Below are 25,942 nucleotides of genomic sequence, written 5' to 3'. Positions count from 1 at the left end.
AACCCCTCCGCGTTCAACGAGCCGTATATATAGAGTTTTTTTAAAAAAATTAATACCGGACGTCCGACCCACGCCACAATGGCGGACGTCCGCCCGGACGTCCGAGGACATCCGACGTCCTTACGGGACGTCCGTATCCGAGTTGCTTCGTTACAATGGCGAACGTCCCGGTCGCCCGTCGCGGATGTCCGACCGGACGTCCGCCATTGGAGATGCTCTAAGGTAGTTAGAAATTAGTATTTGAGAATAAAGTACCTATTCTATCATAGTATTAATATTAACATCATATATGTACCTTGGTCCATCCTACAGATTTGAGTCCAAACCATTATCCGAACTAGTATAAAAAAATTTTTAGTGCCATATTAATTACAGCGAGTTTTTCATAAGTTTAATGTTTTCTAGTAGTACTACCATTTAGTCAAAAAAATATTAACAACACAGACTGAATTTTAACTACTCCAAGGACAAAATTTAATCAAAATTTTCGATTAATTGCAGTACTATCTACCAACTTTTGATTTTTTGGCCAACTATTTTACTTTGTCAAAATCTACCTCTCCATGGTACCTTTATTCTATAGTCCCTTGAAATTTGCACACTCATCCTCCCTCTGTCACATGACTATCTCACATCTTTCTCCTGAAGGCTAAAGTATACATTATTTTATTTATATATAAATTATTAGAAATGTTTGCGATCCGTGTGTATGCTTTCCAAAATTCCCACATTATTATATACAACAACTTCATGTGTTATGATAATGTCTATGCATGCTTGGTCTGGCACATGACAAACCATTCATCATTCGTCTTTTTTACTTTGTGAGATACTGAGATTCACGATTATTAGACTAGGTTACGATAGATAATTATAGCGACTTGGAACTTCGAAGTCCAAATTGTCACCGGAACCTTGAGCTACCTATAATAATATTCAGTCTATAAGGTTATTACTAAATCAGTTACATGCTTGACACATACTTATCCGACAATATAGCTTTGATTAAGAAACTTCTACTAAATGACATCCATTTGTTGCGGGCTTGCTATCTTGATATCCCAATAGCTCGATTTGAAGTCATGTCATGTTTTTTTTTGTTCTCGGGGCGGAGCTAGCCTTTGCCTAGGTGGGGCAATTGCCTCTCCTCACCCCACTCACCCTTCTATATTTTGGTACTAATTTAAAAATATATATCAAGCTCTTCATTAACTATGTCCCCTTATTAAAATTTAAAAAATTGTCCTACATATATGTTTTTGCCCCCTCTGGTATGATTTTCTAGCTACGTCCCTGGTTCTTGAGGGGAAAGTGATGTTATTTTGTAATTTGTATTGCCATTAGTACTATATTGTGTTTAAATCTATTGATTATAATCAAATATGTACCTTCAAAAATAACTGAAATTGTCTTCACACTACTTAGACTTAAATTTGATAAGGGTAAGATTCCATCCACATGTATAATTAAATTGATAAAAAGTTGACTGAATGCGTATAACACTGAATTTAATAAGGAGTGATGTGATTACAAGTGGAAATAGACAAAAAAAGGAGTTGTTAAAGACATAAAATGTGATTAATCTAGGTAGTAGTGTGGAATTTGAGTCCAAGGCACAAACAACCAGCTTAGTTGCATAAAATATCAGTTTTGACAATGTTAGAAAAATTAATTGCCTTTTTATCTCACTGGTTTTTCATGGAAATTTGTGCTAACAATATTTGTGCTGTGGTAAGAATTTGTCCAAACGTAACAAACTAATGTAACCAGCAATACTTGTCCCATTATTACTCTTCTTGTTCTTGTCCAAAAACCACATATATACACACTAGTTCATTTATTTAAAATGGGCCATTTTTTCCTATATATTGTGGCCTTGTAGGGTTATTGCATTAACAATTGATCAAAATCCAGTATTTTTTACCTTAATATCATCCCTGGTAAAAGAAGAATTATCAAAATACAAGGACAATTATAATATGTAAATTCAGAATAACACTGGTAAAAGAAACAATTTTATCACATACAAAAAAAAAATATTAATATAAAAAAATAAAAAATTACAGTCAATCCTGATAGTTCCTAGTATAACAAATAGTATCTGTCTAATCAGAGATGAAACATCCCATGATTACTGTATTATAATTTTATCAATTTGAAAAAAATTCTCATGCAACATGACATAGCAAGATTTCTAACAACCAAATGCTTCATTAATTCCGATTCTTATGCATCACGTGACCAGAAAAATCAAGATATGTTTTAGTTATTATATTAGTCAACAATCATATCTATAATAATTTGTTTGCAAGAAAAGTCTGAATACGTTTTAAATTTTAATGTTATAGTCAACAATCATATTAACAATATACTGCTATTTTATACTCCCTTTGTCCCGAGTTCTATTTAGTTTTGGCACATATTTTAAAAAATGTAAAGAAAATAAGTTGAATAGTATAATTCACATTTATATATATAGAGTAGCTTATAATAAAATATGCATGTAATAAGTTAGTGGAATGTGAGATCTATTTACTATTTATAGTAAAAGTAAAATACTAAGACTTTTAATGGGGCGGACGAAATTGACAAAATAAGACTCTGGTATGTTTTTGTTCTACTTATTGCTTAATTATATTGTTTTTATGATTTTATCATAAGTGGGGGTGCTCATTGACATGTTTTCGTACATTTATTTATTTAATGGCATAGTCGAAATAATTTACAATTTATAGAAAAAATAAATGTGATCGCTAAAAACCTAGTCCTATGGTAATATATAGTAGGAGTAGTACTTATAACCATCTTGATTATTGACCAATGATTGAATGATAACATTTCTTACACCAAATGTGAATTAATCTAAAAAGACCCAAATAATGTTAATATTATTACAAACTTGATCTTTAGATATAATGATTGAGTGGTGGAGCGTTGTCGTAAATACTAACAATTTAAAGAATTAATTAAAGTGAAAGTTTTACACTTTATAACAGAAATAGTCAAACAGTAATTTTAGTTGTTTTTTACTTCAATAGTAAAAATACACTACAGAATTAAGATACAAGATATACAACTAATGTTACTTCTAACTTCTAAGAAGAATTGACAGTCAGGCCTAATTTTGATGACATAACAAGAATTTTATTTACGAGAGGTCTTTAGCTCAAGCTTGCATACAAACATATACTTTCGGTCAAAACTCACATACAAACATATACTTACTCGAATAGACTTATTTGAGTTACAAAAACTAACAAAATGACATATATGATGAATCCAAATCTTGAATTTGAGTACTAATAATATTTTGAATTTGAATAAGTATGTATTAAGTCCACGTTAGTTCATCATCTTTGTCATCACATCATTTTTTTTATGATCCAAATGAATAAAACACGCAGCAAAACATACATGCATGTTACAAATTTATATAGGAACTTGGGTAGTTGAGCAGCTCAGAATCAGATTAAAGAGATTTAACTTCATTCCAAGAAGGTGGTCCCATTTCAGTTTTAGATTCATTATGACTCATCTTCGATTATTAAGTAGTTCATGTCTCAATCTTTTAACTTATTCATTTTTCTGATTTTAAGGCCAATTATTATGATTTATTCGTGGGGTTCTGTACATTAGGGTTTGGAAGTAGCTGGACATATCCGATTAGAATTGTAGGATGAATTAGCAATTATTTGAAAAAAAATATCTATTTGGCCATATTAATATTAATATATCCATGTAACTTGGTCCCTATTCTGCTATAGAATAATTAAATTATTGTTGATTTGAATCCAAGCCAATATCCAAATCGACTTATAATATTTGGGAGTTCAAAGCATCTGAGCTATGAGATTAATAATAATAATAATAATAATAATAATAATAATAATAATAATAATAATAATAATAATAATAAAATAGTGCTATATTACTTTCTTCCATTATACTCCCTCCGTTCCTTGTTAATTGAGGCATTTTTTTCAGCAAGGAGTTTAAAAATAGTGTGTTAAATTGAATGTGAAAAAAATAAGAGAGATGAAGACATAATAAAGTAAAAAGGAGAATTACTTTTTGCTAAAAATAGAAATGACTCAATTAACTTGGAATTTCCCAAAATAGAAAAATTATTCTATTAACATGGAACGGAGGGAGTAGTATATATATACTGAAGAGGATCATGCATGTGTTTAGTACTTACTTAGCAAAATTCTTGTGTTTATTATAGGTAAATAAACAGAAATTTAAAGATCATATTGCAGTGGACTAAAACCTGAATATTAACGATGCACACTAAATCTTGGACTAGGCTATCCACTAATTTTATTTTTGGCTAAATTTTATGTACTTTGTAAAATTGTTGTAAATTGAATTAATGTATCTTTATTCTATAGTCTCCTTGAAATTTGCAAAATATCTTTCATCTGTCACGTGACTAAAGTACACATTAGATTTAATCATGCATATATTGTAAGGTGTTATTAGAGCATCTCCAACGGCGGACGTCCGGTCGGACGTGCGCAACGGGCGACCGGGACGTCCGCCATTATGGCAGGGGAGGTCGGATACGAACGTCCCGTGAGGACGTCGGGTGTCCTCGGACGTCGGCGCGACGAGCGGGCGGACGTCCGCCATTGTGGCGTGGGTCGGAAGTCCGATTTTTAATTTTTTTTTTAATTTTTTTTAAACTCTATATATACGGCTCGTTGAATTTTATTTCATTCGCACCACTTGTGTTAACAAGTTTCTCTCTCTACATCTCTAATTTCAAGTATATCTAGAATGTCTAGTGACAGTGATAGCGAGAATTTGCACCACTTGACGTTGATGTTAGTACTTTTTTTTGTTTTATTACTATGTAATTTTTTTTTCAAATCATGTATGTTTTTTTTAAATGAAGTTGTTAATTTTTCTCGTTCGTATTCGTGTTGAAATTTTATTTCCGTAAACGTAAATTGTTTTATTTGTGAATTTGTGATTTTTTTTATTGCGGGAAGTCCTAGTGAGAAGGGCGATGAGAAGGGCGGATTGTGAAGGGGATGTCCTAGTGACGTGGCACTGGGATGGGAAGTCCTAGTAACGTGGCGAGAGGTGTTTTCGGGATGTCCTAGTGGATGTCCGAGTGGGACATCCGCCCAGTGGAGATGCTCTTAACAATGTTTGAGATTTGCGTATGCTTTCCCAAATTCCCACATTTTTTTCACAGAACAAATTCATCTGTAATGATAATGTCCATGCATGCCTGGTTTGGCACGTGACACATCATTCTTCAATTATTTTCCTACTTGATTTTCTAACAAAAGTTATTTCTTGATAAAAAATTGTTAAAATAAATGTTTCGTATTTACTTAGAAATTAGAATAGTAGATTCAGCATGCCCCCAACAACAAAAAGATAGTAGTATAGTACATTTTATAAATTTTAAATCGTAATTTATTAGTAATATAAATAGTTACTAAATCAACTACATGATCATATATGTATTTATCCAAAAACATAGCCTTGAAACACTAACAAATTATATTCATTAATTAATAAATCACGATCTTTCATAAAAGAGATGCTACTTAGAGCATCCACAAGGCGCCCTATAGCCCGCCCTATAGAGCGCCCTATCTTCCGCTACATCAGCATTTTATTCTCCTATCCATCCACCTATAGTGGGATGCCTTATAACCTGCCCTATACTCCGCCCTATAGCATTTTATTTATTTAAATAAATAAACACTACAAAATTTGAATTAAAAACTTTATTTTATTGAAAGTTCAAAGAGTACAGTATGAAATAAAAAAACTACAAATTCAACTGCCATTACGGTTCCAAATTTCTTCAACCATGTCGGACATGAGCCGAGCATGGTCTTGTTGGTTGCGCATTGAGGCATGTCTAGCTAGAACCTCATTGTAGCCCGCCGCTAATCCTCGAACATGGGGCGGGGTCGCCGTGCTGGAGCTAGATCCAGCTTCATTATCGCCCCAATCAGTGACTCTTCCACCTTCGTGTTCGACTATCATGTTATGCAAGATGATGCATGCATGCATGACATCGGCGATGACGTCCTTGTACCAGAACCGCGCCGGACATTTAACTATTGCCCACCGCGCTTGGAGCACACCAAATAACCGCTCCACATCCTTCTGCGCAGCCTCCTGCTTTTGCGCGAATAAAACTCTCTTCTCACCCATTGGGCAACTGGCCGTCTTCAAAAAAACAGGCCACCTCGGGTATATGCCATTGGCCAAGTAGTACCACATATGATGTTGGTGTCCGTTTGCAGTGAACTCGATGGCCGAGCCGTTGCCATTGCATTGCTCGGTGAAGAGATATGATGAGTTCAGGACGTTGATGTCGTTGTTCGACCCCGCCACACCGAAGTAAGCATGCCAGATCCAGAGCCGATGGTCAGCGATGGCTTCGAGGATCATCGTCGGGTGGCTGCCCTTGTATCCACTAGTAAATCGGCCTCTCCACGCCGTCGGACAATTCTTCCACTCCCAGTGCATACAATTTATGCTCCCTAGCATTCCAGGAAAGCCGTGCACCGTCTCGTGCATCTTCATCAGGGCCTGGCAATCGTCAGTAGTCTTCGCAAATATGTGTTGCTGTAAGCCTCCATAACTCCCCTACAAAATTTCTTCAGGCACTCGTGGCCAGTGGTCTCCCCGACGTGAAGGTACTCGTCGAACATGTCCGCTGTGGCGCCGTAGGCCAACTGCCGGAGCGCAACCGTGCACTTCTGCAACGGCGTAAGTCTGGGTCTGCCGATGCCATCTTCCCAATACTGGAAGTAAGGATCACGTGTCTCCAACGTTTGGACAATGCTGAGAAAAAGATCTCGCCTCATCCTAAACCGGCAGTGAAAAATCGTCAGGCCCCACCGTGGTTCCTCGGCAAAATAGTCTGTGAACAGACGTTGGTGAGCTAGGTCGTGCTAGCGGCGGACAAACGTCCGACGGCGAATCGGCCTCTGGATCTGCTCTACTTGGACCTGCTCCGCCGCTTCACGCTCGCACTCCATTTCGGCCAAGCATTCCGCCGCAGCCTCATGAACGCAATCGAACAAGGCCCGAGTAATGCCCTCATTTTTTTAGTGAGAGAAATATTGGTGTGTGGGGAAAAGAGAATTGATGAGAGATGGGAGAGAAAAGTGTGGAAAATGGAATGAAAAGTGAGGTATATATATAGATAAAAGAAATTTAAAAAAATTGAAAAAAAAAACGAAAATGTTGCATCGTCCGCGGTATCGTCCACGTCGCCCGCAATGAGGCAGACGATACCACGGACGATGCGCGTTCCGACGCCATCTTCCGCAGGACTACAGTGGTGGACGATAGCACGCCCAATGCATTAGTCCCCCCAAATGTGGATGCCATTAATGATAATTATGATATACTAGTAACTAGATTATCCAGTCGACTTAAAGCATGACTTCACCAGTACTTCTATAAATATTTCATGTCTAATTGTTTATATTAGTACTATCAAATTTGTACTACTACCTTTAATCATGAACTGAAAATTGTCTTCGCTCTCCAAGACTTTTGGTAAAGGGTCAGATTCCATTCGTACGTAATTAAAATAATTAAAAGTTGACTAAATACAACACTAAATTTGATAAGGCCGGGAGGCGTGATTACAAGTGCAAATAGAGAAAAAGAAGTTGTTAAACTATGAAATATGATTAATCTAGGTAATAGTGTGGATTTTATTCCAAGGCACAAACAGCCAGCTTTCTTGCATACAATATCAGTTTAATTTGACAAATGGTCATTTAATTATCTCACTGATTTTCATCAAAATTTGTGCTAACAATATTGGTGCTTTAGCTATGGTTTTGTCCAGACGTAACAAACTAATGTACTAACAAGCAACATTTGTCGCATTATTAATCTTAAATACTTGTCCAAACTCACATATATACACACTCGTTTTTATGTTTGAGCAATGCATGGTTTTCCTATTTTTTTTAAAGATTATTGCATTACAATTTATCAATAATCCGATTTTTTTTATCTTTATATCGTCCGTGGTAAAATTAGAAGCATTGACGGATGAATAAATTTATTTTTGTGGAGGTTATATATTCTTAATTAAGCTATGAGTTTTGAGAGATAATTTTTCTATGTTTTTCGTTGTGGTGATAAGAGATTTTGCACAACTACTCACAAAAAATAGCAAAAGTTCAACATTGTTACACAAATAAATAAAAGAATTTCGTTAGTTTGGTGTGGCTTAAACCCCTACTTGTTTTTATGTGTCTGCCACAGTGCCACCGATTAAAATACAAGCACAATCAATATAGTATAAAGAATGATTTTTGTTAGGGATATTTACTCAAATGTGAACAATAGGATCTCCTGAAAGGCGTAAAACACTTTCAAATCAAATCAATTTGGTGGTTCTACCAATATTTGATCGGATACAATTCAGGTTTAGAAGTTTCGTATGTTGATTCTGGGATCACAACTTTGAACCGAAAATGATCAATAAGAAGAGGCCTGAAACGAAACGTCTCGTCTCTTCACGAAACGTCGCGTCTCTTCGGATATTAGCCGATTTTAACTGTTTTTCAAGGGTTTCGAAAATTGCAAATTAGTCCTTGGACCCTAGCCAGGGGCTCTGCCCCTTGGACCCCGCTACTCGGGGGCGCTGCCCCGAAACCCCGTCTAATCATAATGAATTCAAATAAGCGTGCACTCCGCACTTCCCAACTTATATGATGTCTCATTATAACAATATTGATCAATCAAGTTAATCCAATTACACTAAAATAACCAACAATTTTTATCACATGCAAAATATATTTTATAAAAGATAAAATCAACCCTAATCATCCTATTAATATATAGAGAGAGGTCGACCATATTGGGTCGTAGTTTTATACAAAACATGACACAATAAATGAATTCCATTTGCATTATGGGGTAAGTTGTCTAATCAATGTATAGAATTACGTTCCCAATATTGTTATAAAATACAAAGGAAATAGGAGCCATAATTTTGTTAGCAACCGGACATGCAGCTACTCGATCTAAGTCATTAAAATTTTTAGTAGGAGTCATAATATAATCTATTTCTATAGTATAACTTAGAATGTGTAATACCAAGAGAGAGTGGTGAATATATTATCATGTTTCACGAATGAATACGAATATTATGGTTTCTTTCTGATTAATTAATGGACCTATGCGAGACGTGCAACAACAGTTTAGGGCCCAAAGTTGGACTATAAACTATTTTGGTTTCGACAAACTAAATCTTCTATTTTTATAATTATTTTATATGGACGATTTTTAACTTTTAATTCAAAAGATTAAGGAATATGAAGAAATAAAATTGAGAAGTTACAATTTTCCATAAGTAAATGCTCTACTGACTACTATTCGCGATTCATATAACATTCAAGAATATCTTTAAAAAATCAAAATAGTTTGACATTTTTCATAGAATTCAAAAATTCATGCAACTTGTTTAAATTCTATGGATAATATTATAAAATAAGTTTGCCATAACTACGACAATATTGTTAAATGAACATAATTTTAAGGCCGTGTTACCATAGACTAGAACTAGGACCTTTAACCTCGAGCATTAGCCATTCTATCACTATGCTAATATAACCCAATGGTGCCTCAACGTTGCCACTTGAGTTAAATGTCATTGGTGGTAGCTTCGTTAGCTTATTGTATATTAGTCTAACAAACATTGCACTTATATATCATTATATTCGGGTATGGTTTGGCCTACATAAATGCATACACAAACTTTTTTTGATAATGAACTAAATTAATGTTTAATATGGCTTGCTTAAATCAATTACTAACTCTTAATCGGACACAAATATATCATAATAACAATTAATTAACCCTTGATAATATACGGTCAAAATCCTTTGTGTCCTATATTTAATTCATAATTCCCCAAGTCGATTAAACGTATTTTTGTAAGATGAGATATATTTATCTAGTGCTTTCGATTCACACAAATCATCCCTAAAAATAAAATGGTATAGTATCTTAATTATACCTATCTAATTATCTTATTATTCGGCCCACAAACGAGTTATGGTTCATACAAACAAATTAATTATTTGACCAACTATTAGAATTCAATATACGTTTCCGTAAATTATAGGAGTACAATACTAGTAGTTAATGCGAATAATAAATTTTCTTCAGTGATAAAAAAAATTAGTATCGTCAATATATAGATTCCTTATAAGCACAATTAATTAACCACGCCGCGAATTTCTATCCACATTGTTTTAGGTTTTAATATTTATAATCTCCAATTAATTAGAATAAAAGTCATTTGTCTCATATAGTATGAAATTCAATCTCCACTATCCTCTTTTATCACAGAAAAAAAAAAAGAAAATATATAAATCTGGAATTTTATCATCGAGTGACAGTATGGATACCACAATTGAATGCTCAACTACCAAATTCGTTGTGGGTAGATATTTTTTTCGAGTAGAAGGTTGAGTGCAATAATAAGTGTGGTATCATAAATTATTTACTATCTCTAAATTAAACATACTAATCGAAAAACAAAAGCAGTGTGATATCATAAATTACTTACTCTGTAATTTAATCATACTAATCGGAAAACAAAACCAGATTAATTGAACTTTAATGCAGTACTACTCAGTCAATCTTCTGGGCTTACTATTTTTTAAGTTAGTGTTGAAAATATTATAAATTACACCCTAACACCTTTCTTTGATATTTTCAAACGCATAATAAGTATTTTGTCATGAATCATATCCTTAATAATTATATTCTGATGATTCATAATTCTCAACCACTTTACTTTTTCTGACAAATAAACGAATACTAATAAATTTTCACTTATATTTTTACTCAAGTACAAATGGTGTTTATTTATTTTAACTACTGTTAAAATTGTGGCAAATGTCACTCTGGTTAAGAAATCAATTGTTGCTCTGATTTTGATTTGACCAATGTGTAAGCAAAAAGAGAAAAAAATATATACTTACTGGGAGTACAAAATATGAAAATATGATAACGAAAATCTCAATTTCATTCAAACATAACTATCGAGTCCTTAAAACAGAAACTAAAGTTAGGATCACATCCATTCATTATGGCATAGTAATTTTTCATCATATTTAAATATGTACAATATAACTTTGATCATATTAGTACATCCGCGACATTAAAGGTGGATGTCAAGCACGCCCCCTAGCTCCCCCGGCCACCAATCACCGTGCAGCGCAATGTTTTAAAAACCGGACCGACAAGCGAACCGGCGAAACTACTGGTTCACGGTTCAACTGGTCAGATCGGTCCAACCACTGGTCGGACCGTTTTACTGTAGCATATATAATTAAATATATATTATATAAATATATCAAATTTATTATATAATAAAATGTAGTTTTGATCCAATTCATATATATTTTTATATAATTTAGTGAAAAATAAAATATTACTATTAAACTTAATTGAGGATAAGTATAATTAAATTTTGAAAAAATATAAATATAAATTATATAAATATATAAATATATACCTAATATATTAAAACTTATATTTAATTAAACATATACATGACAATATTGAAATTTAGTGTAATAAATTACTATTAAACTTTATTAAATAACAAATTTAATTAACATATTTTATTTACAATTAATTCTAATGAATTAATCAATTTATAAAAATAATAATTAATCATAGAATGAATGATAATTTATTTATTGATTATAAGAATAATTAAATTTATTTTTATGCTACAACAATTGAAGTGGTGGAGTGGTAGTGAAGTTAGACTTACATACATGATTCTATGGTTTGAATCCCATTGGACACGAATTTTTGAATAAAAGCTGAAAATTTCAAAAAAACGGTTCAACCGGTTCCCGGTTTCCAATCGAATCGGCCGGTTCATCCGGTTCAAAACGGCTCAACCTCTCGGCGGTTTTAAGTGGTGGTGCGGCGTGATGCCCACTCGCTAGGGTTGAAAAAGGTCATTTTTTATGACCCATATTTTTATTTAAAACCATAAAAATAAATTTACTTATAAAAAATACTTTTAAATTACTAATACAACAAAAATTTGATAATGGCTCGTACTTAGTCATGGTCGTAAATTAGTAAAAGATCATATTTTATGATAGTACTATGATTCTACATACCAATTGGGGTAATAATACTTTCAATATATGTAGAGAGCCTTTTATAGGTAGATTTTCTATTCGAACATTATTTATGAGTTCGATTTGAAATATTGATGTTTTTATTTAGGAAACTGTTGGATTAAAAAAATAATACTTAGTCCAATAATAAATTAATTTGTATACGTAAGTGATCTGTACGTGAATATAATATGAATATTAAATTTGAAATTTTAATTATACTGCGTATTTAATTTGTATATGTATATTTAATATTTAATGACTTTCATATTTTAATTAAATTAGAAAAATATTTTAATTGTAATGCACGTTAAATAAATTGAAATAAGAAATAAAAAAGTGAATCCCATAAATTGTTGTTTCTTTACTAAGGAGTAATATTAAAAAAATTGTTGTAGGATCGATGAATAACGAATGAAATGAATTGTTTAAGGAATGTAGTCGTAAATTTGCTTCAAATACTAAAAATACTTTAAACGTCCCAGTAAAAAAATTTAGTTTTAATTTATTTGTATTTATAGTATCTTACCAATTAGTTTGTAGTCGCTTTAAAAAAAAATTAAATACACACCTATATTATCAACATTTAGTTAAATGGCATAACATATAAATATGGCATGTATCTAACTTACTATCCCCTATATGAACCTATTAAATTACAAATTTACCATATACCATAATATTTACAAGCCCCAATTTATTGTTAGAGACATACAGTCGTTACTCACAAACTCTAAACTAGATCGTTAGAAGCACGTGGCATCATCGTTTCTTTAAGATTTTGCATTATACCACAACTTCGATTTCAATGTTAAAATTGGAATGGAAATATCTATTTATTAAGAAATATTCTATTCGTAAAGTAGTAGTAGTTGAAATAATGTAGATAATGTGACGCAATCATTGCGTAATGGAGTGATATAATATGCTGTGAATTTTTTTTTTAAAAAAATAACAACATTAATTTCAATAGATAGATAAAAATGATATATAAATAGACTATTTTTAGAGACAAGAAAATATGGACTTATAGTTTTGAAATTAATAAAAACCAAGTAAATCATACCATACACTCCAACGTTCCCCTCTCAACCATCTCCGTTCCCCTCTCAACCATCTCCACCCCATCTTTCCACGCAACCAACATGCAACAACACATGATCTGACCAGCCCCTCCTTAGGCACGGAGCAAGACCCCTCCACAAGTGTCGGCTGTGGTTCGGAGCCGTTCCCATCCCCAACAACATGCGGGACGGGACCAGACCCATTCCACCCTATTATAGATGGGCTAACAACATTGTAACACAATTAATTAAAAATATATCATTCAGTTAAGTAAATCCTACTAGTATTTAGCACAGGAAATGAACACATGCGATGAATCCTAATAATTAGCAACGATTTCCAAATCACATATACTATAATTAACCCAATATTTAGGAGTTTACTAGTTTATAAATCATAATCTTTTATTACCGGTAATTAAGATCTGATTAGAAATTAGAAATAGAAGAAAACAAGGAGAAAAAAAGGAGGTAAAAAAAAAGGAAACTGAGCCCAGTTTCAACCCACTACATCACTCGCTTCTGTCAGTTTTCAAAGCTGATATCTTTTGCTAGTATTTTTTTATGCCCCTTTGAATTTGGCGAATTTCTATTAACATTTCTCAGTTACAGATGAGTTCTCAGAAACTGTGCTCTAATACATGAATACATATACACTCAACGGCTATATTTAATGGTCTTCGTTTGTCGTGGCTGGTTCGATTAGACTCTCTGCGCCTGCGCCCTTTTTGTTTTCTTCTCGATTTGCAGAGGCAAGCGATTGAGTGGAAAAACGGGGGGAAATGATGAACTACAATTGCAAGTGAGTGCTCGCCTTGAATTTCGGTTGAATTTGGAGGCTATGTGTAGATTTAGAGGCTTTGCATTCCTTTTTTGTTGATCTTATTTTTTGTGGGTCTGTGATTTAGTGGCTGCTCTTTTGGGGATTTTGATGTGATTTTGGTAGTGAATGCGTCTTGGGTTTTGATATTTTTGATGAATTGTGCGCGTGATGTAGCGATTGGTTCGTGGATTCAGGTGTGGAAGAGCAGGTTAATGCTTCTAGGTTGTGTGTTAATGAATGATCTGTTGTTTTCGTAATTTTAGCGCTCATTTCTCGTGTGTGTTAACATTTTGCTTGAATATGCTGTGAGGTTTTACTCAATCTGCTGAATGCTGTACATTTTGGTTATTTTTGTCGCAAAGATCGCGTCATGTGTCTGTTGATTCGTGAGTGTAGAAGAGCAAGTTAGTGTTTCTAGAATGAATGTTGCTGAATGATTTGCTGTTGTCTTTACATTGGAGCTATGTTTAGTCATTATTTGCAAGATATTCGATATTTTGCTTGGAAATGGTGCACATTCTGGTTATTTTTGTTGCAAAGTGGTCTCATGGTGAATTGATCGAGTCATGTGGCTATTGATTCGTGGATTAAAGTGTAGAAGAGAGCAAGTATATATGTTTCTAGAATGAATATTGCTGAATGATTTGATGGGGTCTTAACATTGGAGCTCTTTTTTAGGAGATATTTTGCAAGATATTTGATATTTTGCTCGGAAATGTTGTGCTGAATGATGTACTACATTTTTGTTATTTTTGTTGAAAAGTGACGGCATTGTAGTTACCAACTCACTTTGTGTTGAATGCACCCTTTTGAGACTGCAGCATCATGTTCTTCACATATATTCTGGTTTGGTGGATGTATCATTTTGTTACTAATGTTTTTGTGTATACCGATTCACATGTTACTAGTGAGACGTGGGATTGGCAAGGTGATGATTGCAGTCTTGAAGATAATATGAACATAGGTGCATCTGCCTGTCCTACTCTAGATCCATCTTTCATGTTATGTTTAATTGAAGAAGCCTATCTATAATTTAGTCAGTGTTGTAAGACATTGATATTTAGCTTGTTTCCTTACTTTCGGCAGAAATGCCTCCGTGTCTACTGAGTGGGTTGAGCCAAAACGAAGAGCAGCTCCCTTGTTCTTTTGAAGATGCAACTACACCAGTTAAGGCTTGTGGAGATTTAGCTTACCATGTAACCAACAATGGTAGGAGGATCTTGGATCTTACATTTTCATTCTCATTATTCCTATCTGTTATCTAATTGTGATTAGTTTACTTCAATCTTTTCATTTTTTCAATTGAATGACACTTGTCTAAATTATCTATATTACTTGAAGAGGACAATGGATGTAACACTGAGAGACCAGTGCCAAAGAGTAGAGTATTATGTATTGGAATAAGTGATTCAGAATATCTACGCTTGGAGGTTACGGTCCTAATAATGCTTATGCATGTCCAGGATGCTTTTGGTTTAAGAAAATGAGCTTCACTGCCAGAATTTCCGTCTGAATGAATCATGTTTTATTCAGGCATTAAATGGTTTTATGCATAAAGCACTTGCATAATCGACCTAGTTTCTATTAGCACCAAGAAAAAGGTTTATCTCGTGCACAATTGACCTTCAATACATTCTAAATGAAATGCAGAAGTTACGGGGAAAGAGCTAGAGGAGAACAGGGAGCCTCCCTTCCAAGTAAAAAGGCGTAGGCTACAGTTTGAGTCTGAAGTCCTCGATTCTACTCCTTTCCATGAGGAGATGTTTCTGAGATCTAAGGTGATGCTTCCTTATGCTCGTCATTTGAGAATTTCCTTTCTTAGGTTGTGTGCTGCCAAATGTGAATAAAGTATCACTCCACCTTCTAAATCATTTCTTAGAAGTGAATTCCATCTCAAGTGTCACGTTTTGTCTGAGTCTATTGTCATGCTTTGTTATTCAATATTCTTATCATTTTTGCTATGTTAATTTTAGATATGAAAAATATACGTACTTAGCCACATGTCATGTTTATTAAGCCAAAAAACAGTCTGTTCACTGTTGTTCAATTCAATGCTCAGGAGACACAAGATTCACTCGAAGATGCTATTACTGATATGTCAGAGTGGGTTGATGGATTTGCAGGTTCGTTTTCTATTTAGATAGGAGTATAAGATATGAGTTGGACTGATTTGTCGTATCTAGTTATGATTACGATATTTGAAGCAGGCCCAGCTGAACCCAGTGGCGTGTATTTGGAAGAAGGGTGGATCGCGGATTGCTTCATTGATGAGGAGATGAATTTCAACGCTGAGGATACGTACGTCTTCTTAATTTCATTATTCCAGTCGCCAAGAGATGATTTCACTAATTTCATTATTCCAGTTGCCAAGAGATGATTTCACTAACTAGCTTTTCACATCAACAGCAATGGCGAGGCTGGAGCATCTGATGTTCAGGTCAACTACGGAGGTACTCTATACACTCGTGTTTTTCAGTTGTGGCTCTACATCTGCATCTTCTACTTTAATTCCTTATGATGGATAGTGTTATATTGCAGAGCTTCCCAACGCTGCTCCTGAATACGATGCTAATGCAGTCGAGAAACATCCAGTCCATACCCCGGGAAATGTTGTTTTCAAAGGTATTGTTTCTTTTGGTTTGATTATGATGATTCGTGTGGACCTCGCCGTTTTATCCATCTTCGACACGCGCAGGTAGGAAGTCATACATGCGCACACCTCCTAAGCTAGCCTCGTCCGTTGTCTATCCATTCACCTTCATCAAACCATGTGGCGTGCACGGAGACGTGACCTTGAAGGACATAAACAAGCGGATACACACTCCGCCCAAGTCAAAGCAAAACGAGCAGGACCCATCTGTTCCTTATCCCACCTCAGCATTTTCTGGGAAGCCCGTTGTCGGGAAGACCAAGATCCGCACAGAAGGCGGAGAAGGCAGCATTACAATTCTTCGGACCCGAGGGTAAGACAGTGACTTTACCGGCTGTGCACTCGTTTGTTGTCGCTCATGTTAGTTGTATGAGTCTCTGCAAGAGGCGCTAACTTTATGATTAATATTGCTCTTAGAGATACGTCAATATGTGGTTCTACTCTACTCCCCAAGTTTTTCTTGGCAGAGCTGTGTTATTTACATATTTTCTGTATGCTTTGGGAATTACATGAGGATTTTAAGCTTTCTACTTATCTATTTGGTATGCTTCTCATGTGAGAAAACCTATAAATCATGTTTGTACTAACTTTTTAGTCATTGTTTTGTACTTAGAGCTTGAACATTGTTTGACAAAATAAGGTTTCTGCTCTCTAATTTTCTATTCACTTTCTCACTTATAAGCTCAATTATCAATTATTTTGTCTATTTCTAAGTTTTACATCTTACAAGCCTTCAAACATCTTCTAATCTGTTATGTTCAGGAGCTTTGGAAATTCCCAAACAAAAAAAATGGAATTAGAGGTGGCTTGCTTGATAGTATAAGATCTGTATGTTAATGTGTACTTGTGGAGTTGTTGTCACAAGATTTTAGTATTTTAGTTAAACTACTCTCACCATTAGTAAAATGTTGTCCACTTTTGCCATTTCAGTCTGGATGCTGTCCACTTTGTTTTTTTGTTTTTTTCCCCAATTTTTTTGTAAATGAGGCTCATTTTTCACTAACTCGTTACACTAATATTCTACTATAAAATTAATATATAAATGAGTAATCCACGTTCCATTAACTATTTCTATTCACTTTTCTTCACATTTTTTAAAATTCGCACTGAGTTAAGCATGAACAATATTTCATGGGCCGATGGAGCATTCAACTAACAAAGATAATTTTAGTGAGGAGGCTAATTAAACTATGAAAAGTCTTTGGATAGGCCGAGCGCTATTCAAATAAGGCTACCAAACACATCAATTGTATTACAACGAAACAAGGGCTTTGTTTAACGTAAATAAGATTGCAAGGCATTGGTTTTGTTAGAGAAAAGTTCGGTAGCCATTTTTTTGTTGTTGTTGGTAATATATTATTTGAGCGACTTATTGTTATTTGCACTAACTCACGATTGAGTGATTCTTGTATTAATCACAAAATGTAATATATAAAACAACGCATCTGCCATCTTAAGGATGACAATTTGTGCGGTTCGGTTATTATTGCGTCAACTTGATAACGACTCAATCGCATAAAGCCTAACCCGAATCAGACATGTTAAGAGAAATTTAAACACGGACTCGAACTTAACCTGTCATCTTCAAACCTGAACACTACTTAGTAACGACACGATATAATATCGGTTGGCACAACACGATAACAACTCGAGCCTAATTTACACGATTAAAGCCTAATACTATGTTATTATTAAACTTGATTTACACGATTTAAACACATTCACACGAACCTAGAGAATAAAACTAAAGCATATTTAAAAAAATAAAAATAATTATATTATTTTTTAATGAATTATATGAATCCAACTTGTAATAAGGGGTTTCTAACTATTCAACCGGATAAGACCCCTAATCCAATAAGACTTGATCCAAATCTACTAAATTTGTGTGAATTTTTGTCGTATCGAAAATTGATAATCATAGTCACTTACATCGAAATCTTATAGTATCAAACTTAATTGAAGATATTAAAATATAACCGCTATTCCGTTATTGCCAATGACATACCGTTAGTCCATAACTGCCAATGACATACAAGTAAAAACAAGAAAAGAAAAAATAATCTTAACTAAAATAAGGAAAAGACAATTTATGATTTATTTCTATTTCTTCCAAAAGAATAGAACAATTACTATTTGAAGTAAACTTCATCAATGGAAAACTTCCAAAAATCTAATTTGAGTATTTAATTTATAATGAAAGTCAGTAGGGGGGCATTTTCGTCTAATCGTGATACGTTACAGTTAAATTCGTTGGAATAATAGGATGCACGGAACAGTACAAATGTACAGTACAATTGTCTTTATCCCACATGTAATAATGAAAAATGAATGAATATTCTCTCTCTCTACTTCTATTTCTACCACCATCGAAATAAGGAAAACCTCAATTTTAGGCAAACTCTGCGCGTTTCCCTCTCATTCTTTCTCTCTCTAAGCCCTTTTTCTTCTACTTCTCCCTCTGCACTTATCGCTCTCTCCTCTCTCATGATATAGTATATGATTGTTGACCAGAATTTCTTCGTTGATTCAATCAAAGACCTTTGAAAAGGTACTATTCATTTCGTTATTTTCATTAAATTAAGATTGACTTTTACTTGTTCAATGAATTATTCAGCCAAAATGTTTGGTGATGCCATTTAATTTTTTTATAAAAGTCAAATCCTTTTCTTCATTCTTCTTGAGTGATTGCTTCTCTGTTTTCAATCTTGAGCACAGCTGTTGCGTTTGACTTCTTCCATTCAGGTTGTATTTGGAGCACTTTACCAAAAAAAAATCTCATTTTTATGAATTTTCAAGTGTTGTTTTTTATTCATAGTATTGGTGCATCCTTTTGATGATGATATTCAGAATAAAAATCTGATCTTTGTGAAAGAAATTATACCAATTCGATTTTTGTTTAATGTTATTGATTGTATTGGATTGTTTCATATGAATTGGCAGAAGAAATTTCTGAGTCTATCCAAATATGGATACAAAAACTAACGAAGAAGAGCCTAAAACTGAAAGATCATGTAATGTGGATGCGGTTTCCAAATTGAAGAACCCCGAGTCCCATAGCAGCAAGAACATGATTTTTCGGGCTGATAAAGTCGACCTCAAAAGCTTAGATGTGCAGCTTGAGAAGCATCTAAGCCAAGTTTGGTCAAGAAACATTGATAGCCACAGCAGCCAGACGGCGCCTAAGGAGTTGTGGGAGATCGATCCCACAAAGCTGGAGATCCGGTATCTGGTGGCTCAGGGAACCTATGGAACAGTTTATCGCGGAACTTACAATTCTCGTGATGTTGCTGGTACTTCTACAACATTGGCTTATTGAATTCAATGCTCCTTTATGTTTTAACTGTTTGGGATGGATATGTGGAGATGTTGATATGGTCTTGTTAGTTGATGCTTGTTACTATGCAGTTTGAACTCGTATCGTTCATTGTTCCGGATAAGTTCTATTTTATGTCTCTTGTATCTTATCCTGTATTAGGCCTCCAATAGAAAGGGGAGTCTTTCCTCTGTAATGAGCTTCATGTCCTTGCGTTATACAGACTCTCGATAGTCCTTGCGTTCACACTCGACTGTTGAAATATAGCTGATAAATTTGAACTTGTTGAGTAATGTGATCTCCCGATTTCCTCTCGTTAAGTGATATCAATTCTGTCTTATAGTGAAGTTGTTGGACTGGGGAGAGGACGGCATGGCCACAGCTGCTGAAACTGCTGCAATTAGGGCGTCGTTTAAGCAGGAGGTTTCTGTTTGGCACGAGCTCGACCATCCTAACGTTACTAGAGTATATTGCCCTTAACTTCCTCAGTTTGTCATTTTCTTGGGGCGATCCTTTATTTATCACGTTATCGTTGTTGTTGACAGTTTGTTGGTGCTTCAATGGGAACTTCACATTTGAAGATTCCTTCGAAAAACCCTTCTGATGGTTATACCACCCTTCCATCGAGGGCGTGTTGTGTTCTTGTGGATTTTGTATCCGGAGGGACGTTGAAGAGCTACTTATACAAGAATAGGAATAAGAAACTTGCCTTCAAAGTTGTTGTCCAACTTGCTTTGGATCTAGCTCGAGGGTAATCACACATTACTCGCGTATATCCAATCGAGATTCTTGCATTGAATGTTGACTCTGTCTAATGCAACTCGCAGGCTGAGCTATCTACACTCGAAGAAGATTGTGCACCGTGATGTCAAAGCTGAAAACATGTTGTTGGATACTCAACGAACGTTGAAAATTGCTGATTTTGGCGTCGCCCGTGTAGAAGCGCAGAATCCCCAGGATATGACCGGTGAGACGGGAACTCTTGGCTATATGGCGCCAGAGGTATTGTAACTCGTGTTGAAAGCATTCTTCCTTCTAAATATTGATCATATATATGTATGAATATTGATATTTATGTATGTCTGATCTCTCAGGTTCTGGATGGAAAACCCTACAACAGAAAATGCGACGTTTACAGTTTTGGCGTATGCTTGTGGGAAACATATTGCTGTGATCTTCCTTACATAAACTACAGCTTTGCTGATGTTTTACATTCTGTCGTTCGACAAGTAAGACTTCTAAATTCGCGGTTTTTTTATCTATCACTCGAAGTAAACATCCATATTTTGTGCACTACAGAACCTAAGGCCGGTTATCCCCCGGTGTTGTCCAAGCTCTCTAGCAAACATCATGAAGAAGTGCTGGGATGCGAATCCAGAGAAACGGCCCGAGATGGACGAGGTGGTGAGGTTGTTGGAAGCAATCGACACTAGCAAAGGAGGCGGGATGATACCCGAAGATCAGTCTTCAAGTTGCTTCTGCTTCGCGCCTTCTCGCGGCCCATGAGTGCTTGATCTGCTATGCTGGTGAAGAAGAGTTTATACATCTTTCTATTTTTTTTTTGGGGAAATAATTTCCATTTGTTATCATTCCTTCGGCAGTTTATACTGCAGATGTTGAAACATTTTTTCAATCAATTATCTGATGGAAGGAATACTATTTGGTTTTGTTTGTGTACTTGCTTCATTTCTCCTTTTCTTTTAGAATATAAATCACAAGTTACATTAAGAAACACAGATAAGATGATAGATAGAAAAGTTGCTAGAGATACCAAGAGAAGCCACTAATTCCATACACACAAACACCTTGAAAACAAAGCTACAAAATAGGCCAAGTCAAGATCCACGCTTAGGGAAAATGGCGTCGATAAAGGTGTGATACATAGGGTCAGCTGACCAGACCCGAGCAAGATGCTGCGGAGATGAGCTTTGTCGGTGTATCTCTTCCATGAGCCAGATGGTGGCCTCGGCTTTGCAGGGATGAATGATCAGGTCGAGTGAGACGTCCTCATCCTCTGCACCGAGCCTCTCCCTGTCCATCTGCTTCAAGTGGATGTTGGTGAGGTAGTGCAGAGGCTGCTCATACATCTGCTTCATTGACGCTCCCAGTCCAGCCCATGATATGTACGGAATAACAGCGCCACGGATGATCGGTATTGGGATTGACTTCATGTATTCCTGGTAGCTTTTTGCTCTTCTAAACAGCCATGCTGCCAAACAGTTTAACATCAGCATCAAAACTCAAGAAAGATGACTAGAAAGTTCAGAGTAGAACTAAATATTGGAATACCTTCAGAAGACAGTTCCAAGGTAGGTTTTACATTTGGCTGCTGGCTCTGCGAAACATCATTTTCTGCTTCAGAGGAAGACGAGTCGTCTGATGAAATCTCGACTTGCTGACTAGATGCAGGCCTCTTCATGGCTACACCTACACTGTTATATAGATAAAAAAAGAGCCAAATGCATAAAAAATTCACACAAAAAGTTTCAGAATTTAATTAATTAGGAAAGGGGTCCATTGAGATAGAAAAGGAAAGAAGATTTGCAGATTCAAGATCCGAAATCCAAAATATATCTTGGAGTAGCCATCGAGATTAGGATGAAACTATAAGGGCACAAAAAAAGTTCAAGCTAAACAGAATCAGTGAATCAAGAGGATGTTCCCTCTACATGAGGCAGTGCAATAAGACACATAATTCTTTTTCTGTGGAAGAGTGGAGGGTCACTAGATTGAGGAGACAGTGGTTAGAGAAACTTATGGAAACTACGGTTAGAGATTTCAGTCGAGACATAGGGACTCTTTTTTAGATGAAATGAGGTTGAAATAATTAAATAATAGCATATAAACAAACAGCATTCCACTGACCAACAGCACAAAATCCAGATAAGTAACATTTACTATTTCTTTGCATTTCGAGAGACACACACTTGCAAGTGTGGGCTACAGCATAGATAATGCATTTGCTCAGAAATAACATATACTCCAATAGGCTAAAAGAGTAACTGAAGGTCAAGATTCATGGGAGTAAAGACTGTAGAGGCCTGGTCTATTCCCAAAATTGAAAAAAAAATCAGACAAGCTAGTCATTGCATAACTAATATGTTTGGTTTTACACATCAAAATAAGGAAACATTTCCTTTAATGCCAACAGCACTTGTGGTTGTGTCATGAGCTCACTGGCCAACTGCTAGAGACTAGTCTTATAATCACAGTGTAGATCAATAAAATATAGATATGTGTGGAGAAGTATATAGACATAGTAGAGAATAGTAGTAGGTATATTTCATTACTCAACATAGGCCACATATATATAGTATATATATAGTACAAGAGACTATGCTAGACTATGTCACACCACCACCGATGTGGGATACTAATATTCTTAACACACAGCACACGAAAGGAATTTTCCATTTTTCTCGTATCAATAGCTAGTGTTCCTCTTTCCTGCATTTCATTTTGTAAATGATAAAATAAGAATGTGCCTAGCTGCTAAGGTTGTTGATATTTTACGTGTACTTATGCACACTACCATGATCTTTTAAATGCAATCAGCAACATATATTTCACCATTCAAACAGATGCCATACGTAGATCACCTAAAATTGAAACTTCAAGAAACTATAATGGCGTTCTAGGAATTGAGTTTAGATAATTTGAGACTTATGACTTTCTCAGTTCATGTACAACTAAACAGATTTTCAGATACTTCCGATGGTTAGGCTAAAAAGAATCATGTTTTCAATGACACTTGCCTTCTTATGACCTGGCTCTCTTTCCATTTCCTTCTTCCCCGAGCCCCACGTACACATTACTGTTATCTTCTTAATCGGGACTAACAGAAACGTTAGAGCTTAAATTTTCGCCCGGCATGTCATCAAACATTAATCACTTTCCATATCTAGCAACTTCTCTCTCTCTCTCTCTCTCTTTGAATCATGAACCAAATCTAGCACGATAGAAACTCCAACCTCTCTTATCGAAGTAGTCACAAACTACTCAAACCAACACAATAAAAGAGTTCAAACACTCGAGATACAAATCATATAACCTCATAAGCACGCAACAACCAGAGAACTATCCTAGGTTCCAACAAGAAAGGAAAAGATGTAAGTACAAAAATACATGTGATCCTCTACAAACCATTATAGTACTTGATTCATATTTTAACAAACAAAAGTAAAACGAGCCAAAATTATTATGCCCCATCATCTCCAACAAAAAAACCCCTAAACTGAATATACCGAAGCCCTTCATTTCCAGAGAGTCCTTACCATATAAGCATTGATGTCATAATAAGCAAAACCAAAACTTCAATAAACTAAAATAGAAATTACTCTACAACTTTATCACATCAGAAAGCTAAATTCCAAGAAAAACAAAAACTAATAAATGAATTGTAAAACAGGCATGCAATGTATCGTCTGCTTTTAACTAATGTGTGAGCATTGAGCAAGAAAGACTTGAGACAAAATCCAAATGCTAGCAGCCCTTAGAGCATCCACAACGGGATTCCTTCTCCCCACGCCACTCATATTAATTTACATTATTAATTGTTTTAGTTGCGAAACTAAAATACCTCCGCCGAGCAGCTGCCCCCGTGCATCGAGCAATCTCGTTCTTAATTTCCGTTTGAATTGCAGGCATGGCCTCCATGACGATATCAATAGCATGATCGAGGAGGGCATTCACATCCGGGATCGGATCCATTTTTCTAGAGTGATAAATTTTGTGAGAGATGAATTATGGCTGTACTTATTCAGTTTTAAATTTGGAAAAGAAAAAAAAAAAAAAATTCACCGACCCCACCCCACGGAACCACCACCACCCCGCCACCGTCGGCCCCCTCCACAAAGGGGGTGCTCTTATTAACTTCAACATCAAATTTACAATTATCAAAGCGAAATGTATAAAATATATAATGTAACACAACATATCATTTCAACGATTTGGCAGAAAAAGAAGAGGAAGAAAATGGCGACAAACAAGAAGCGTAAAATTAAGAAGATAAAAGCAACATTAATTCAAATTGTAGATTAAAGAAGGTTGGATGTTGGGAATTCTGTGGTATAGTAGCTCACTTACAGTCAATTAACAAAGACGAAACCTTCAAGGCGCGGACGGAATGAGAGAATCCTGTTTTAATTGTTTTACTTATAAATTCAGTGCTTACTCTTAATTACAGTATTTTGATTTTATGCACCAAATTACAAATATTTATTCACAAAGCTAATTAAATTGGTCGGAGTTAATTACAAGCAAGACGTAAATTTAAGCATGAATTCACCAGAATAATTATCCAATTAATATAGGACTGAACATATATGGTAGTATTTCAAAAAATTCAGTCGAAGAGCCCTAAATTAAATACCCAACAGTCCTGATTATTGGGCTGAAAATAGCCTGAGCCCATTCAGTCAACCGGGAGATAAGTGAGTTACATTATTTGAATTATAGTAAGACTACTTTATTTTTCAAACATTTTAAACTTAATATAATAATATAAAAAGTTAAATGCACTTAAAAATGTATTTTAATTCACATTTGAAAAAATCATTTCATTTACATCGTATTTTTATTGTAGCACTAAGCATGACATTGTTTTGATGTATAAATTAAAACAAATACTAGGAGTACTTGCTTACGAAAAATGTGTATTCTTACATCCTAACTCTTGATAACAATAAAAGTTTTATATTTCGAAATTAAATAAGATTTCTTCAAATATAAAAAAAAAAGTAAGTACACCAGACGAATTATTGATGCTGTAGTACAATCCAATTGATGAAAAAGGTACCTGAAAATCTAGTCAATGATTTTCCCGCAGAGTCGCTGTACTTGATTTTAATACTATTAATTTGAATGTTTATCATTTTGTATTTTTGTGTTTTTACTTTGTATAGAAAAATGAGAGAGCTTGATTGGCCCATT

General features: G+C 34.9%; 3 protein-coding genes across 3 annotated transcripts; 2 read left to right on the top strand and 1 right to left on the bottom strand.

The window, feature by feature from the left end:
- The first annotated feature begins 13,721 nt into the window (after positions 1–13,721).
- Positions 13,722–17,361, top strand: LOC121808792 (protein XRI1-like). The gene is made up of 9 exons (XM_042209372.1): positions 13,722–14,024; positions 14,954–15,009; positions 15,132–15,254; positions 15,696–15,823; positions 16,105–16,168; positions 16,253–16,343; positions 16,452–16,495; positions 16,584–16,667; positions 16,741–17,361. The coding sequence occupies exons 1-9, from the start codon at positions 14,005–14,007 to the stop codon at positions 17,010–17,012; spliced, it is 882 nt and encodes a 293-aa protein (XP_042065306.1). The 5' UTR covers positions 13,722–14,004; the 3' UTR covers positions 17,013–17,361.
- Positions 17,362–19,052: 1,691 nt separating this feature from the next.
- Positions 19,053–21,678, top strand: LOC121808784 (serine/threonine-protein kinase STY13-like). The gene is made up of 7 exons (XM_042209366.1): positions 19,053–19,246; positions 19,639–19,988; positions 20,355–20,476; positions 20,557–20,762; positions 20,839–21,013; positions 21,106–21,240; positions 21,311–21,678. The coding sequence occupies exons 2-7, from the start codon at positions 19,664–19,666 to the stop codon at positions 21,515–21,517; spliced, it is 1,170 nt and encodes a 389-aa protein (XP_042065300.1). The 5' UTR covers positions 19,053–19,246; positions 19,639–19,663; the 3' UTR covers positions 21,518–21,678.
- Positions 21,671–25,223, bottom strand: LOC121808802 (protein RDM1-like). Its single transcript, XM_042209379.1, has 4 exons — positions 25,097–25,223; positions 24,591–24,725; positions 22,301–22,443; positions 21,671–22,220 (listed from the first exon to the last, which is right to left on the bottom strand). The coding sequence occupies exons 2-4, from the start codon at positions 24,719–24,721 to the stop codon at positions 21,847–21,849; spliced, it is 648 nt and encodes a 215-aa protein (XP_042065313.1). The 5' UTR covers positions 24,722–24,725; positions 25,097–25,223; the 3' UTR covers positions 21,671–21,846.
- Between the last annotated feature and the right edge of the window lie 719 nt (positions 25,224–25,942).

This window comes from Salvia splendens, chromosome 1 (genome assembly GCF_004379255.2).
Source record: "Salvia splendens isolate huo1 chromosome 1, SspV2, whole genome shotgun sequence".
Taxonomy (NCBI): domain Eukaryota; kingdom Viridiplantae; phylum Streptophyta; class Magnoliopsida; order Lamiales; family Lamiaceae; genus Salvia; species Salvia splendens.
This window is presented reverse-complemented; position numbering and strand designations above follow the sequence as displayed.